Source organism: Artibeus jamaicensis, unplaced genomic scaffold (genome assembly GCF_021234435.1).
Source record: "Artibeus jamaicensis isolate MK-2021 breed Jamaican fruit bat unplaced genomic scaffold, CSHL_Jam_final contig_473, whole genome shotgun sequence".
Classification (NCBI taxonomy): Eukaryota; Metazoa; Chordata; class Mammalia; order Chiroptera; family Phyllostomidae; genus Artibeus; species Artibeus jamaicensis.
The window spans coordinates 2,194,635-2,209,981 of NW_026521851.1; the positions used below are offsets into that span (position 1 = coordinate 2,194,635).

General features: G+C 47.4%; 1 protein-coding gene across 1 annotated transcript in view; it reads left to right on the top strand.

Annotated features, from left to right (window-relative positions):
- The first annotated feature begins 433 nt into the window (after nt 1-433).
- The window catches only part of ACTN2 (actinin alpha 2), a 65,219-nt gene continuing 50,305 nt past the window's right edge, over nt 434-15,347 (top strand). The window contains exon 1 of the mRNA XM_053667896.1: nt 434-725. Coding sequence (XP_053523871.1) covers nt 600-725 — 126 coding nt within the window. The 5' untranslated portion in view covers nt 434-599. The remainder of the gene's footprint in view (nt 726-15,347) is intronic.

Genomic DNA, 15,347 nt, shown 5'->3' on the forward strand with positions numbered 1-15,347 from the left:
TTTGCGTGATAGCTAAGGAATACGTGCAAAGATATGGAAACCGTGAGTATGCAAACGATGCACAAAAACACGGACACGTTGGGGGTTGGTCAGGGACCCAGGCTATGGGGGTCCCTCCTGGCCCATGTACACCCACCCATCAGGGTACTCACCCAGGCCCACACGAATCCAGCCGCCGCCGCAGTCGGAGCTGGAGGGAGCAGGTGGGCGGGGTGGGGACTCAGATCGCGACGGAGGGGTCGGGGCAGCGGTGGTAGCGGTGGTAGCGGGTAGCTGGACCAGGGTCCTGGAGCGGCCGGGAGCCCTTGCGCCCCAGCCCACCTGCTGCCGCTCCTAGCGGCGTGGGCGTGGCGCAGGCGTGGCCAGGGCGTGAACGGGCGTGGCGGGGGCGGGGTGCGCGGCCACGTGACGGAGCGCAGGTATTAAGCCGAGAGGAGCAGTTCTGGGCTCGAGCTGGTGCTTCCCCGCGACCCAGCGCCCGGCCCGCCGTCCCACGGAGCAGCGTCTCTGCCCGCGCCCGCGCTCCGCCGCGTCTCCGCATCTCCCGCCGTTCGCTTGTCAGTCCGAGTCCGCCGTCCAGCCCCCATACACCCAGCACCATGAACCAGGTCGAGCCCGGCGTGCAGTACAACTACGTGTACGATGAAGACGAGTACATGATCCAGGAGGAGGAATGGGACCGCGACCTGCTGCTGGACCCCGCCTGGGAGAAGCAGCAGCGGAAGGTCGGTGGGCGTGCGTGTCCATCCTCGCGTGTCTGTGTCACCCCGTGTGTCTGTCGCCGGCCGCGGCGATGAGCGGGAGGAGTCGTGCTGCCCCGGGTCCTCTCAGCTGGGCGCCGCTTAGAGAGGGGACCAGGTCCACCACAGGCATGAAGCCAGGTGTCGTGTGCGTGCGCGCGCGCGTGATGTGAGAGCACAAAACGATCAGTGTTCAGTGTTTCTCCTCTGACTTGCGTCTGACCAGACCCTGAGACGCCCGAGTCTGTGACCTTGGCCACAGAGTTACACTCTCCTGGCCCTGTGGTGTGCACGGAGCTACCCCAAACAGTCATTGAAAACCGTTTCTTAACTGTCTTGGGCTCCTTAGAGGGGTTGCCGTGTGAACAATGGATATTCACGATAAAGTAATGATTATCCACACTCTATTTATGGGTCACTGAGGTAAGTGCACAGGACGAGGGACTGAGCCAGCCCTGAGAGCTTCATGCCATCCTGGTTGGCACTCTCTGGGCCCAGTGGAACATTCCACTCTTCAGGGTTTCTTCCTGATCCCCTTGGCTGGAACCAGCAGGGATGCTCACCAGGAGGATAAATTCACCTCCTGCTTGACTGGCAAGAGTTTGGCTGGGTCAGGCCTGCCAGCACAGACCTGCTCACCCAGCCTCATGACACGGGGCCATGGTAAAGCAGAATGCCCTGTGTTTCCCCCTATCTGGGGGCAGGGCAGAGTGGATTCCCTTCTTAGGTCCTGCTTTTAAGCTGATAACCTTACGTGTGCATGGGAAGTGCTGCGTGTAGCTGCCACTGTGGGTGATCACGTAACAGTGTGTGGTGAATTAGTAGATGATTGGAAAACACATCCCATACTTTCCTCCCAACAAAATCTTAACTGGAAGAAGTGAGGTCCTGTATTTGGATAATTATCAAATATCCAAGAGTTATTTTTATGTAAGGATTTCTCTTTTGTTGTCTACCCTCTCTTAAAATACCATTTATTATTATTATTATTATTATTATTATTATTATTATTATTATTATTTTAAAGCTTCGATTCAGCTACATTTCATTTCCCATCTGAGTTTCCTAAGACTTCCAACAACCCTACCTTCTTGGAAACAAGAGAATGGGAGTGATAAGTAGAAGTTGAGTCTACAAAGGAAAATAACATTTCAAACCTTCCGCCACGTTTATTGACTTGCTGTGAGGGAAACCCCTGGCCCGAGGGTTATTTAGGTGTCATCTGGACTCGCTAATGTGTCACTAATCAGCAAAGAGTTAAAAAATAACTTTAATTTTCAGCAGTGAGCATTTCTTTAAAAATTTTTTTTCTCAATTTTCATTATTATATTTGTCATGGATTAAAAAAACTTATAAGTCTGTTTCAAAGATTGCTTTTTTTTCCCCATAGGAGGAACAGTAAAATAGCTACGAATGGGGCAGATAGTCATCTAATAATTTTTGGAAGTAACAGTGTAATCACAATGGCCTCTGTTGATTTTTTAAAGTAATAGCAGAACAGAGCTAATGTCAGTTTCCACAGACCCCATTGACATATATCTTCTGATATATTTAAATTTTTAATGTATTCATAATATTTTTGGATATAATGGCTTTGTGTTATTTTAGGTTTTGGCTTCCAGTGTGAATATTATAATTATATAGCATGTGGAGCGTGTCATTAAAAAACAGTTGTACTTCCTGATCCTAGTTCAAGATAATACTAAAATGTTTAAAATGAGAATTGACTTTTCTTCTTAGATAGTTGTATGTAGACGCCAGCGGGGGAAACACACTAGCACACTGCATTAGGACGCAGGCCTGAACAGCCCTGAAGATATTTCCACTTTTGGTGTGGAACCACTCAGGCCCGTGAAATCACACTGAGCTCTGAGGTCAGCGCAGCCAGAGCCATGGCCTCTATTTGCGTCCTATGAGACAAACCGCTGGAACCGGGTGAGGAGCAAATGCCATTGTTTCTATTGTGGGCCACCTTCTCCACACTTGCCATTTCAGTGATATGCTGGGTATGAGATCTGTCAACAGATGCAGGGAGCACACAGTGACGTCCGCAGCGTCGGAGCGGACGTGGTGCCTAATTATAGCCGCAGTGCAGAGTCTCCTGCACTGTGGTGATCCTGGCTATAGAAGGACTTAGTAAAAATGTAGTGCTTTGTTTTTTTCATGAGAGGTTTTTAAAAAATTGTGGTAAATTCACATAACAAAATTTAGCATCTTAACCATTTCTAAGTTCAGTGGTGTCAAAAGTACATTCACTTTGTTGTGTTACCACCTGCAGAAGTCTTTATCTTGCTCAACTCTTATAGCCATTCAATGATAGTTTTCCATTCTCCCTTCTCCCAGCCCCGGGCAACCACCACTGTACTTTGTCTCTATGAGTTTTAACTCCTCTGGATGCCTCAGATGAGTGGAATCCTGCAGTATTTCTCCTTCTGTGACTGGCTTACTTTACTGAGCATAGTGTTTGTACAGTTCTTTCATGTGGTAGCATGTGTTAGAATTTCCTTCCTTTTTAAGGATGAATAATGTTGCACATTGTGTTTATCCATTCACTGGGTGACGGGCATTGGGGTGCTTCCATCCTTTGGCTATTGTGAATGGTGCTGCTGTGAGCATGGGTATGCCAATATCGCTTTGTGACCGAGCTTTCAAATTGTTTTGGTTTTATACCCAGAGGTGAACTTTCTGGATCATGTGGCACCTATTTTCAATTTTTTGAGGAAGTGTAGTGCTTTTTCCAAAAGGAGGCAATTCAGAGGATGTTGCATTCGGCATGAAAAGGTACAGGCGTTTTCAAGCACTCCCCTTCTCTCCCAGGGCTGTTTAGTAAATGAGTAGGAATATTTGTATTCACATAGTTTTGGCTCTTTTCAGGGCACCTTAGAAACTTCTAGAGCTTCAGTGTTTAGAAGCAAGCTTGTCCTGGAACCAAGGAACACATTCAGCCTCCAATTCCACTGCAGCCTAATCAGGAGGTGACTCGTCAGGACAGCAATGCTGAATATGTGCACTATCTCCCCAAGCACAGGGCAGTGTCCTCCCCCCTGCGGGGCAGGCGCAGGCCTTTTAAGGAAGCCGCTCACTTTTCGGTGCAGAAAGGGGCCTTGCCGTACGCAGGGGCCTAACCTGTGTAAGGCAAGATGATGGATAAGCGTCTCTCCCAGTTGCAGGGAGCATAAGAGTCCTTCATTTGTTCTGCATTCAGAGTTCTGTCTGGCTTCATCGTCCCTAAGGAAATTGAAGTTCTTCTGCATATTCACAGTTTATAGATGGACTAATTCACCATTCACCTTGGAGCACCTCCCGCCAGTCCTGTCATCCAGGATACAATGTTGTCCTGTGGGGTCAGGCACATGGAAAGATTCGTATGTGGGAACAGCTGCCCGCAGGGTTGGGATTAAACAGAGAGCTGAGAGCCCCAGAGTCACCCTGTGAGTGCCCCTTGAGAGCAGCTGCTGCTTAGAGGCTAAGGTGAAGGGCCCTTGCCCTGCACAAGGAAATATGTCTGTGCATGAATTTTTCCTGGAGAAAAGGCATTAACAGTTCCAACAAGGTGAACAGTGAATAAAAAGTTTGTGAAAATCTCTCGGATTCGTGAGACCCAGATGACAGCCCAGCCTGGTGCTCTCTGACCATAATCAAGTCACTAAACCGTTCAAGGTTCCATGTGTCCATCTAGAAAATACCGATAAATACCTGTGACAGGGTTTTGCAGGATCAGATGGTTAAGCTGGTTTATGCTGAAGCAGCTTTATGCACTGTAAAATGATCTGCAGACGTTCAAGTATTATTGTCCTGTGCAGCAAATCTAATTCATTGTATCAGGTGCTGTGATAGTAATCAGTACCACACTTGGACTTGCGAGGTCAAAGAAGCATAAGATTTGCCCCCTCATGGCTTTGATGGGCTTTTTTTTATTGTGGTAAAATATACATAACACAAAATATACCATTTTAGTGTACAAGTCAGTGACCTTGATACATTCATATTATTGCCCGGCCAGCCCCACTGTGCACCTCCCAAACTCTTCCATCGACCCAGACTGGAACTCTGGGCCTATTAAACAACTTCCCCCCTTTGCTGATGTGCTTTAGATTGGATGGACACATTCAGACACTTAGAAAGGGCATAAGAAACTCTTTTATATTAAGCTGCAGATACTTATTCTATAAAGGTCAAATGAGGAAAATCATGGTGGGTGAGAATAATGATATAACAGCTTTATAAGGAAGTAGAGCTTGGGATGGGCCTTAACTTCAGTAATAAGTCCACATGAGCTGAGTGGGGAGGAGAGAAACGGAGCACCCCTGGCTAGAGAGGTAGCGTGAACAGCCTGTCTTGGGTTCTTGGGGCGCGTGTGTATGGGAAGTGTGATGGCATAACAGTAATGTGTTTACGTAACCCTTCAGCACTCTCACAGCACCCTCACCTCCGTTATTTCGTGGGACCTCCTCACCCAGCCAAAGAGATGAGGGAAGCCCCCCGGGTCTGGGATCTGCCTGCTGCTCAAGGTGCGATGGAGGGATGGCGGGGGTGCAAAGAGGAGACGGGCTTCACTGAAGCTAAAGATGCAAGTTTAGAGAGAAAATTGGGTTGGTAACTGGGCCAGGACATAGGGCTCAGGGGTGCCGGGGTGAGCGTGGGCTTCATCCTCCAAGCAGAGCAGAGATCTGCAGGCTTTGAGCTCGGAAGAGACACATTCACGTGGGGTATTGTTTGCAGAAGAGATCAGGGTGGGTGAGGGCCCCTGCTGGGGGCCCCAAGCAAACAGGTTAGAGGCTGTGGCAGCAGTGGTGAGGAAGGCATTCATTTGAGAGTGATCAGGAGGGATTATAACAGTATTAAATAAGCCCATGTTGTTCCAGCACAGGCTGTGGTATAAATCCAATTCAGCAGACAGGTTCTCACCATTAGAGCCCCTGGACTTAAACCTCAAAACAGTGGTGTTGACAAGTAGCGGACAGCTCATGAACAGAGCCTGGATGTGCACCGGGAGACGGTGTCTGGATGCAGAGCTAAGTATGTGCAGGACGTGTCGTCAGGTACAGGACAGTGAACTGCAGTGCTGAGGGGCACATTGTGTGTCCAGGTCAGGTCACCACCACGTGAAGGAGGGCTGGGGTGTTAGGTAGCCTTTGATGTCCAATAGAAGTCGCTGATGGGCCGGTGGGTAAAGGCATAATCTAGGATAAACCCTGAGAAACCTCTGCCCCCAGGGGGACGGTGTTTCCAAACGTGCCCTTGATTTGCTGTGGACAGCCAGGTACAGGAGTTCTAAGACAAAGAGTTGTCTTTCGTCTTTTTGTTCTAGGGGGCTTCCCAACCCCTGGGCCCCAGGCAAGAAACTCGAACCCCTAGTAAGATGTTCCTCGAGGATGGGATGGGGAGAGGAATAAAACACTTAGCTGGAAATGTCATGAATGCAGCGTCAGAAGCTGTCAGAAGGCGCTGCAGTGGCGCAGCTGGGGACACCTACAGAACCGCGGATCTGGCGTGGGCGGGCGCCGCTGTGATGAGCAGAGGAGTTGACACGGAATACGTTGGAGGACAGTCTGGACTGTACCGCCGTTTCCCTGGGAACGGTACTGATTCCTCCAGAAAGAACAGAAAGCAGAGATGAGGGTGAAGTGAGCTAGCTACTATGCTCAAGAAATTTCAAAGGAAGGAAAATCTTGAGGGCAAGACATTGGTCTTTCTAAAGAAGTCAGGGAACATGTGTCGCACGCACGCCCCCCATCCCTCCCCACAGTTTTTTAGATCAGAAACTAAGGGCGATCTTACCTATTGAAGAGCAAAACATAAGGGAGCACAGCCTGACTGTCCATTCTTTTATTCATGTGACAGACATGTATTATGCCTGATGGGTGGCAGGGACAGTGACAGAGCTTTCAGTGGGTTCAGGGGACAGAGGTCAGGGTGAAGCCCAGAGGGGTGCCCAGCGCAACCAGGCTGGTGAGAAAGACTGTTCCTCACTGCCCCTCCTGCATGGCTTCCTGACCAGGAGATGTCTTCCTCCCTGGCGCCCAGCCAGGAACCTGAGTGCCATCCTGAGGCCTCCTTCTCTGTCACCTCTTGAGGAACCTGCCCCAAATGTCCTCTGGACCCTGCCCTTTCTTCCACTCTGTGCTTTAGTGCCACAGGCTCTCTGTGCTTCCTGCCTGGACTTTGGTGGTGGCCTTGTGCTTTGTCACTCTCTGCAGACCATGCTTGTCTGCAGGATTTTCTGCATGATGCTGGCAAGAGTGATCTTTGTGAAACACAAGCCTGGCCACAGTGCTCCCAGCTTCAAGTCCCTCTGTGATTCCTGTTGCTTCAGGAGGGCCGCTTACAGTGGCTGGGGGCTAAGCCTGTGCTCCCAGCCCTCTGCTCTTCCACTCCCACAGGTGCTTTCTGAGCCAGCCCTCCCCCTCCACAGCCCGACTCCTCCACAGCTCCTCCTCCCCCTCCTCAGTGCCTCCTCCTCCTCCTTAGCTCCTCCTCCCTCTTCTCAGCCCCTCTTCCTCCACAGGCCCTCCTCTTCCACAGCCCCTCCTCCCCCTCTGCAGCTCCCCTTCCGCAGCTCCTCCTCCACAGCTCCTCCTCTCTCTCCGCAGCTCCTCCTCCTCCTCCTCCTCTTCCTCAGGTTTCTAGCTGGGAGGCATCTGTCTCGGTGCCCCCGGGCCCACACTGGGCCTGGTCAGTGTGCACTCCCATTTGTAGAATGTATTTCTGAAAGAAACGTAGTGTAATAAAAATTTTAAGCTTAATTTAAAAATAAAATAATTTGGAATTTAGAGATTTGGGAGTTCAAAAAAATCATACGTGTACTTTTATTGAAATTATAATAAAATGCATCACCATGTTAATGAACAAGGTTTTGGTAACCTAAATTTGATTTAAATGACTTTTTCTTCCAGATCAAAAATCTTTATCCATTTAATAAAGAAAATTCAAAATTCACTTATGATTCAGGTAATTATAAATTTCAATTTTGTGTTTTCGTATATAAAGCATGAGTAGCGGCACTGGAAAATGCAGACTGGGTGCAGGCGATTCTGAGGACGTGTGCGGTCCTGGGGCGGAACCGGCCTGAGTACTGATAGGTGCCATCACTTCCGAGACTTAGAAGGGAGCAGGACTTTGAGTTGTCCGGTCTTGTTTATTTTTGCTGGGGAGCAACTGCGCTGGTCATGGCCCTTAGAAATCATTGTGTGTTGAAAACACATTCTTATTATAGGAATTTTTCATTAATGAAAAGGCATGCTTGGGAAAAACTCATTTTTTAATGCTTGTGAGGACAGGGTGACTATGAGATTGTTCTGGGGGAGTGAAAACGGTGTTTAATATGAAGCTGTGTTTGAGTCTTAAACAGCCAGTTATAATTGCTATTGTAAATTAAGAAAGCCTGTCTTCTGAAGTCCTAGGGAGTCCTTTAGGTCACTTCACATTCAAACAGGTTGTGAATAGTTACTAGAATGTAGGTAATTTCATTGCTCTGTATTAGGACTTTGAGATAATACATATGTATTAGGTTGAACCATATGAAATTCTTGGTACAGTATTTTTTTCCAAAAATTGTAGTTTTTGAAAGGTTCAACCTGATAAAGCCTGTTACCGTTATGGCATCATTACATTCAAGGCCCTTGACCAGTTCTGTACAAGAACAAGCCATAAAACTGACATCTACTCATTTATACCCTTATCTTTAATGCCTTTCCTCTTCATTTGGGAAACTAGGAGGGTGAGTTGGGTTTAGACTGAGGGCTTGCTATTCAATGGAAGAATGAAGGGTAGAGATGTAGGTGTGGGGGTGGCATGACACTAGGGGAGGGGACAGGGGACCGGACCTGGGGGGCGCAGCGCGGAGCTGAAGCAGGGACTCCTGGGGGCAGCAGTGGAGTTATGGGACTGTCTGCGGTGATTAAAACTCGCCTACACTAGACGAGTTGAAACCCTCGAACTGTTGGTGGCTTTGGTCTTCTTCCTGGAGAACTCTCACCTTGGTATTCCACTGGAACTCCGCCAGTAGGTGTGAATGTAGTGTTTCCATTGGTTTACTTGCTGGAACAGGAGCCCGGAGACTTGGCGCCATGGAATGGATGTCTTTTAGCTAGTGAGATAAGTTATGCATTCGCAGGAAGTGAAAAGCTGCAAGGCATTATTTATGGTGTTGTGCTCAAGTCTATGGCGTAGATCCTTCTGCAACCAGAATGGTCCTTGATAGCTTCACTGAGCGACACTGTTTGAAAATTGGTAAGGATTACTGAAAAAAAGTTGGATTTGTTTCATCTTAACATGCTGAATGGAGAATTTAACTCCAAAATAGTTTCCCTTTTTCTATTTTATCATTTATAAAATTAAAAGAAAGGAATTGTTCTCATGTAAGAGTTTTAAGACTTAAAAAATGGTATCAGTATTTTGGGTGTTGGAGAGTCTCATCAGTCCTGAAAGTGTAAAGGACAGACACAGAATTGCAGTCAGTTTAGACTTTACCCAGAGAGGGAATGTCTGTCTGTTTTGAAACAAACAGTTGTCAGGGAAGCAGGGTGAAATGGGGTGTGGGAGACCATGTAGTTGGAAAAATGCTCAGCACCGGCCTGAGTACTGACAAGGTGTCGAATCCAAGACTTAGAAGGGAGCAGGACTATGTGTTATCCAGTCTTGTTTGGTTTTGCTTAGGGAGCAGCTGTGCTGGTCATGGCCTTTAGAAATGCACAACTTATCTCACAAGCTAAAAATCATGTATTTTATGTTTTGCAAACTATAAACTTTCTATCATGTATATCATTGCATGAAATAGGAAGTGGCTAGTTATATATATTTTTTGCATACTTTGATCTTTTATGTGAAATTTCGGCATGAAAGGATGTTTTAAATTTTTTTCAGTGTAACCCTCCCCCAAAAGAATGCCAATAATACAGTAGAAGTGATATATTAATATATGGAGTTTTGTCACTAGGTTAAAAAACAAGGGGGAGGCGATTTGGTAGTGCTCCTACTGTCCCAACTCTTCCACCGTTACTGTTTTGACTATAGATGTCATTTTACTAGATTTTCAAAATAATCACAAGAGATGAGTATTGTTATGCTCATTTTTTTTATCTAGAAAGTTAAGTAACTTGCCCACGGGTAGCAAAGGGTGGGGAAGTGGTAGCTGAAAAACAGAATTTTGTCTAAATTGTGAAGCTATAGTTCTGTCTCACAATTGAAATTTTATAAAATGTAGAGGTGCTAATTACTTTATTGCATATTTTCGTTTACAAGTGGCAGAGCTTTTAAGCACCAAACTTTTCTGTTTTTGTTGCTTTCTGCTCAGGTTTGTAACCGACAACCCAGAGCACATGCCTGGGATTCAGCATTCCTAACTCTTCACTGCCTTTCGGAAGGGTGCATGCGTGTGTGTGAATTTTTAATTTCTAACTGGTAACACTGGGAACCAATGGGAGTGAGAAGACTGCATTCTGTGGGGTGGGACATACTGTCATTCGCAGGTTTTCTCTGTCAGGCTCGCAGTAGCTTTGTCCAACAGAAATATTACAGTAGGAGGAAGGGACCGCGGCAAAGCCAGCCTACCCTCCCCAGCCGCATGGTATGGGATGTGCCACTGGGGGCACATCTTTGGAATTAACTGCTGGTCTGCCTGACTCAGTTCCAAAAGAAACTGGAGCTCATGATGCCTAAGTGTTTGAGTCACAATCCCTTTTGGAAGTAGAAGATGAGGCTTCCAGAAGCAAGAGATTAGTAGAGATTAGTAGGCCAGAGTTGTCCCCCCTGGGCCTGGTGTCTCAGTGGACAGGGATACCTTTTGAGACTGGGCTCTGTGGAGATTTGCTCTAACGTGCTGCGACATGGCAGTACCTAGGGCCCCCTTGCATCCCCAAACCCTGCTCTTCTGTTATGTATTTAACTTATTATTATAGAAAACTTCAAACATACATGAAAACAGAGAGGATGTAGAATATGGTGAATTCCTCTGAACCCCACTGACCAGAGAAATCCCCAGTTTCACGAATAGGGAAGCCCAGTCTCCCTTTGTTCCAGCTTTATTGTGGTGTAATTGACAAATAAAAATTGCATCTAGTTAAAGTGTACAACATGTTTTGATACATGTGTTATGAAATGATTACCACGGATGTCTGATTCCAAAAGGATAAAAAAGTTTTTATATTCAACAAATGCTTTACTCTCTAAATGACACTTTGAAAGAAACCATCATGAAGCAAAACAGCAAAGTTGGCTGCCTCACGCCTTCCCGTTGGGAACCCCTCTCTTCACCCAAGACCCCCCCTCACCCCTTCCCCTGCTGCAAAGTCTTTCCCTGCCCCCTTCACCCAAACAGCTTCTCTAACCCCCAGGTTCTCCGGATGATTTTGCCTGTTTTGACACTGTCATTTTCTCCTCCTAAAAACTAGATTTTTCCAAAACCTGCCTTCCCAGAGTTCACCAATGTTTGAAAGGTGACTTTCTAAAACAGTAACTCTGTGATGTAATTCCCAGGTTTCTGGCACAACAGGAGAAGATTTGTGCTATGAAAGCACTTTTGTCTAAGAAAGTAGAAGTGGAACCTTTTAGCCTCCTGTAAACGTGGACGGTTAACCGCTACCTGTGCCCACGTGTGAAGTCAGTACTGACAGGGTGTATTCTCTGCTCCTGCTGCAAACCGACCTGATTAACCGACCCCGTGACCTCCCTCGGGTCTCCTCGGGTCTGGTCCTCTCTTCGCTCCTGTGGCCATTGCTTTGACTGCTGTGCAGTGGGAGCCATGTCTGAGGATGCTGAATTAGATACTGGAGCATCGCGATTTACTCCCCACCCCCAGAGCACAGCCGGAGGAAGGAGCAAGGCAGACATTTACAGGGTTCTTGAGGAAAGGTTATTTTTAGGGGCAGTCTTGCCAAGACGGCTTCCGGGGAATTTATTTAGACACAGATCAGGCCCTCCGCGGCTGAGATACAGATTTCTTGGGCGGCCTTGGAAGTGAGGGGGCCATTCCAGGGCACCTCATTCCATACAAAGGTTCAATTTATTTTGTTTTATTATTTTACTTTTTAAAATTTAAGTTAATTTTATTTTCATGTAAGTTGCTTTCATGTCTTAGCTTCACTGAGCCATCACAGTGTATGCTCGTGTTCAATGTGTTGCTCATTACCGAGGGTCGCTGTTCCGCAGGAAGGAGATGCTGGAGGAGGGGACTGATTTCAGGGGCAGGGGAACCCTGCATCCAGGTGTGCCAGGACAGTCCCACTCAGGCTGTTGTCCTATGGTCATTATGAGTGGTCCCCTTGGACTCTCAGCAGTGGTCCAGTGAAGACCACAAGCTCCATGGCCACTGCGTGCTAAGGAGACACTCCAGACAACCTCAGAGAACGTGGGGCCAGGCAACTGATAATATATACAGGATGGGAATGCGCTTCCTCAAAGTACTGACTGGCCTGTTTCGGAACTTAAAAAAATGCAAACGTTGTGAAGTGCCATTTCTAATGCTTTGACAAATTGACACCAGATTCTAGTAATTTCTGACTTGCAGTTCATGAACACTTTAGACTTACAGGGTGCCCAACCCTCAGCTGGTGGGCTGCATTTGGCTCAGGATGGCTATGAACGTGGCCCAACACAAAATCATAAATTTACTCAAAACATTATGAGATATTTTTGTGATTATGTGTCACAACACGTTTAATGTGTGGCCCAAGACAGCTCTTCTTTCAGTGTGGCCCAGAGATGCCAAAAGGCTGGACACCCCTGGAAGGGGACTGAGCCTTGAGTCTGGAGGGAGCAGGACCGCCCGCCCTGCTGGGGGCCTCCTGGGGGCCCGGTTCCCCTGTGACACGTGCCGCTGTTCCACTTTGGAGTTTTATATGCTGTCCATAGGGTCGTAAATGGTAAATATGCTCACACACCAGACAATTTGATATTAGTATATGCTAGGCGTTAGGGTGCTAATTTTGCACATCTCAGAAGCTAAGAGTTAATCATCATTTAAATATCTGGACCAAAGTCAGATCTCTAGGTTCATTCTTCTGACAGTTCAAGTCTTTTGTTAAAAAAAAATTACTTACATGTTCAGACAGTTGAAAATCTGGGAATGAAGTGGTGGTAGATATATTTACTGCAAGATAAAGACATGTCTGATTCAGAAATTTCCCTTGTTTCCATGATGAGATGGGGGGAGGGTGGTGGGCACTGTCTCCTTTAGAGCCTTTTAATGAGACACCCTGGTGGGCGGCAGGTCAGGGCCGGGGGACGCAAGGCCACAGAGGAGCTCCGCCTGTGGCCCGCAGGGTGGCCAGTGTGTGCCTTCGGCACCAGAGCTTTCCAATGTGATGTTGAAATAGTCATTTGAAGTAGCACTTCACTGTGTGATTAACTCAGCGATCTAGGGTTGCTGGGCCATAGTGGGTTCAGGCTCTTTACTTGTTCAGGTAGAGATGTGGTTGGTCGGTGAAGTGAAGCAAGGTGACTTAATTACAGGCCACCAGGGGACAGCAAAGAACCTGGGCTCACAGATTGGATGCACATTCCGCTTACTGTTTAAAGACACATTTTAAAATAATCGCATAAGTCACAGGGGTTCACGATAGAAAATACAAATACAAAAATGTTAAGTCATAACCTAGTGGAAACTAGTGTTAACATTTTGCTACCTTGCCTACCAGACCACTTTATGCGATGATGTATTCCATAGGAGCACATACCTATGGGTTTTATGTTCTAATATATAATGATCTGAAATGGCGTGGGATACCAACACTTCATTATGTATTTTTACAAGCACTCTCCACTCAGCGTGAGCCCTAGCAAAGGGCTTGGAGGAAATCCCAGCCCGCCCGCCTCTGCTGTGGAGTGCGTAGGAATCTGGAAGGGCCCAGCTTCCCTGTTTTGCAGACCCTTCTGTCAAGACCCAGAGCTGTTCCCTCGTGTGGAGATGCACCTGCCTGGGGCTGTCCCTGACTTAGAATGGGCTCTGGTCCAAAACACCGATGATGGGGAGAGAGTGGCGTGCAACAGAGAGCTGTTCTGTTGTAAAGGAACGCTCAGTCCCTCTGTGTAGGCAGCCGTTTATTTAGGCCCCTGAAAATAGTAACGGAGTGGCGAACTTGAATTAAAGAATACTTATTTTGCCATCTGAGTAGTACAAGCTGCTTCTCCGGTGGCTGGGATGGGCTGGGGTAACGTCAGTGCTTTTTGGGAAGCTTGAACCCAGCCTCAAGAAGAGAACGATGACAGTCCAATACACGTTGCCATTGCCTAGCCCTGAGCAGCAGCCGGGCCTGCCTGTCACCGAGCCACCCTGCACATAATTACCCAGGCTCCAAGGGAACAAGTTATTCTGGGAGGCACGGCTCAGGATCAGTCGTGTACATGGCTTTTTGCTGGGAGCCTTAAACGCTTGCTTACCAGAAAGTCCTCACAGGAATGCCCCACGCAGGTTGCCAGCGTGGGGGGGGCAGGTGTGACCGCAGGGGACTGCAGCCCGCGGCGGAGTCAGGCGCCCGGCTGCGGGGCTCTCTGAGCTCCAGTGACCGGCTCCAGCAACGTGCCTGTGGTTCTTGAGCTCGCCACTTTTTTTCCTTACCTTTTAGAGCAGAATTGACTTTGCCTTTCATTCTGAAGATACCTGATCGGTTAGTTTAACATGTGCTTCCAACCCTAAACTAGTTTGGGAAGAATCTGCATATCTCTAATCTTAACTCTTTTTTCCACATAACAGTTAAAATGGGGAGTTTCATCAAGATCATTAACTGTTCTCTTGAAGAGAGAATGCTATTATCTTCTTTTCTTAGTTAGAATTTTGTTTCAAGCATTTTAAAACACCCCTTGGAATTAATGCAGACACAGCCAGGATTGCACACCAGCCTGGGCCACCAGTGGCTCAGAGAAGCATCCCATGCCCTTGGTGCACCGCCTGACTCCACCCTGAGGGGGACAGAAGTACAGGGATGAGCAATTGCAGCTGGTAAATAAGAATGTGGAGGATGAGTGATGGGGACTCCTGGAAGTGACAATAAAATGCTTGTCGGGTATTTTCTTGAGCAAGAAGGAAATTAGCAGATGGAAATACTTTGGTTTCTAGATAAATGTAAGATATTCACGAAACAGAAAAATGCTCAATAATTCAGCACCAGCACAATGTCATGGTGTGAGAGGACGCTTGGGGACACACGCTGGGTCTGACGTGGAGAAGGGCCTTGGTGGGCAGAGCCTGCAGGCAGTTGTCATCTCCACAGGGTGGGGGGTTGCGTGGGGGGCAGGCCGTGATCCAGGACCAGCCATCGGCAGGCGTCGGTTAGGTCAGTGCACCGTTCTCGCAAATTAGTGACTCTCTGTCTTCGGCGAAATCAGTCAAATTAGACCAGAATGATAGTGCATGTTTTAGCTTGTTTGATTCTTGACCTCTTTTTAGAAAAAAGAGTCTAAAACTGTGCATTAAAAGACAATTTTTAAAGGTAAAATCATGACATACAAATATAAAAGTGAACATGAGTTAAAGATGTTAACGAATTAGTGACAGCCTGGAGAGGGGTTATACCAGTTCCAAAGAAATCCGAAGGACAGGCACACACCTGCACTGGGGACCAGGGGCCAGGTGTCTCATGGAGGCAGACCCCCTGCCAGAGGTGGGAGGCC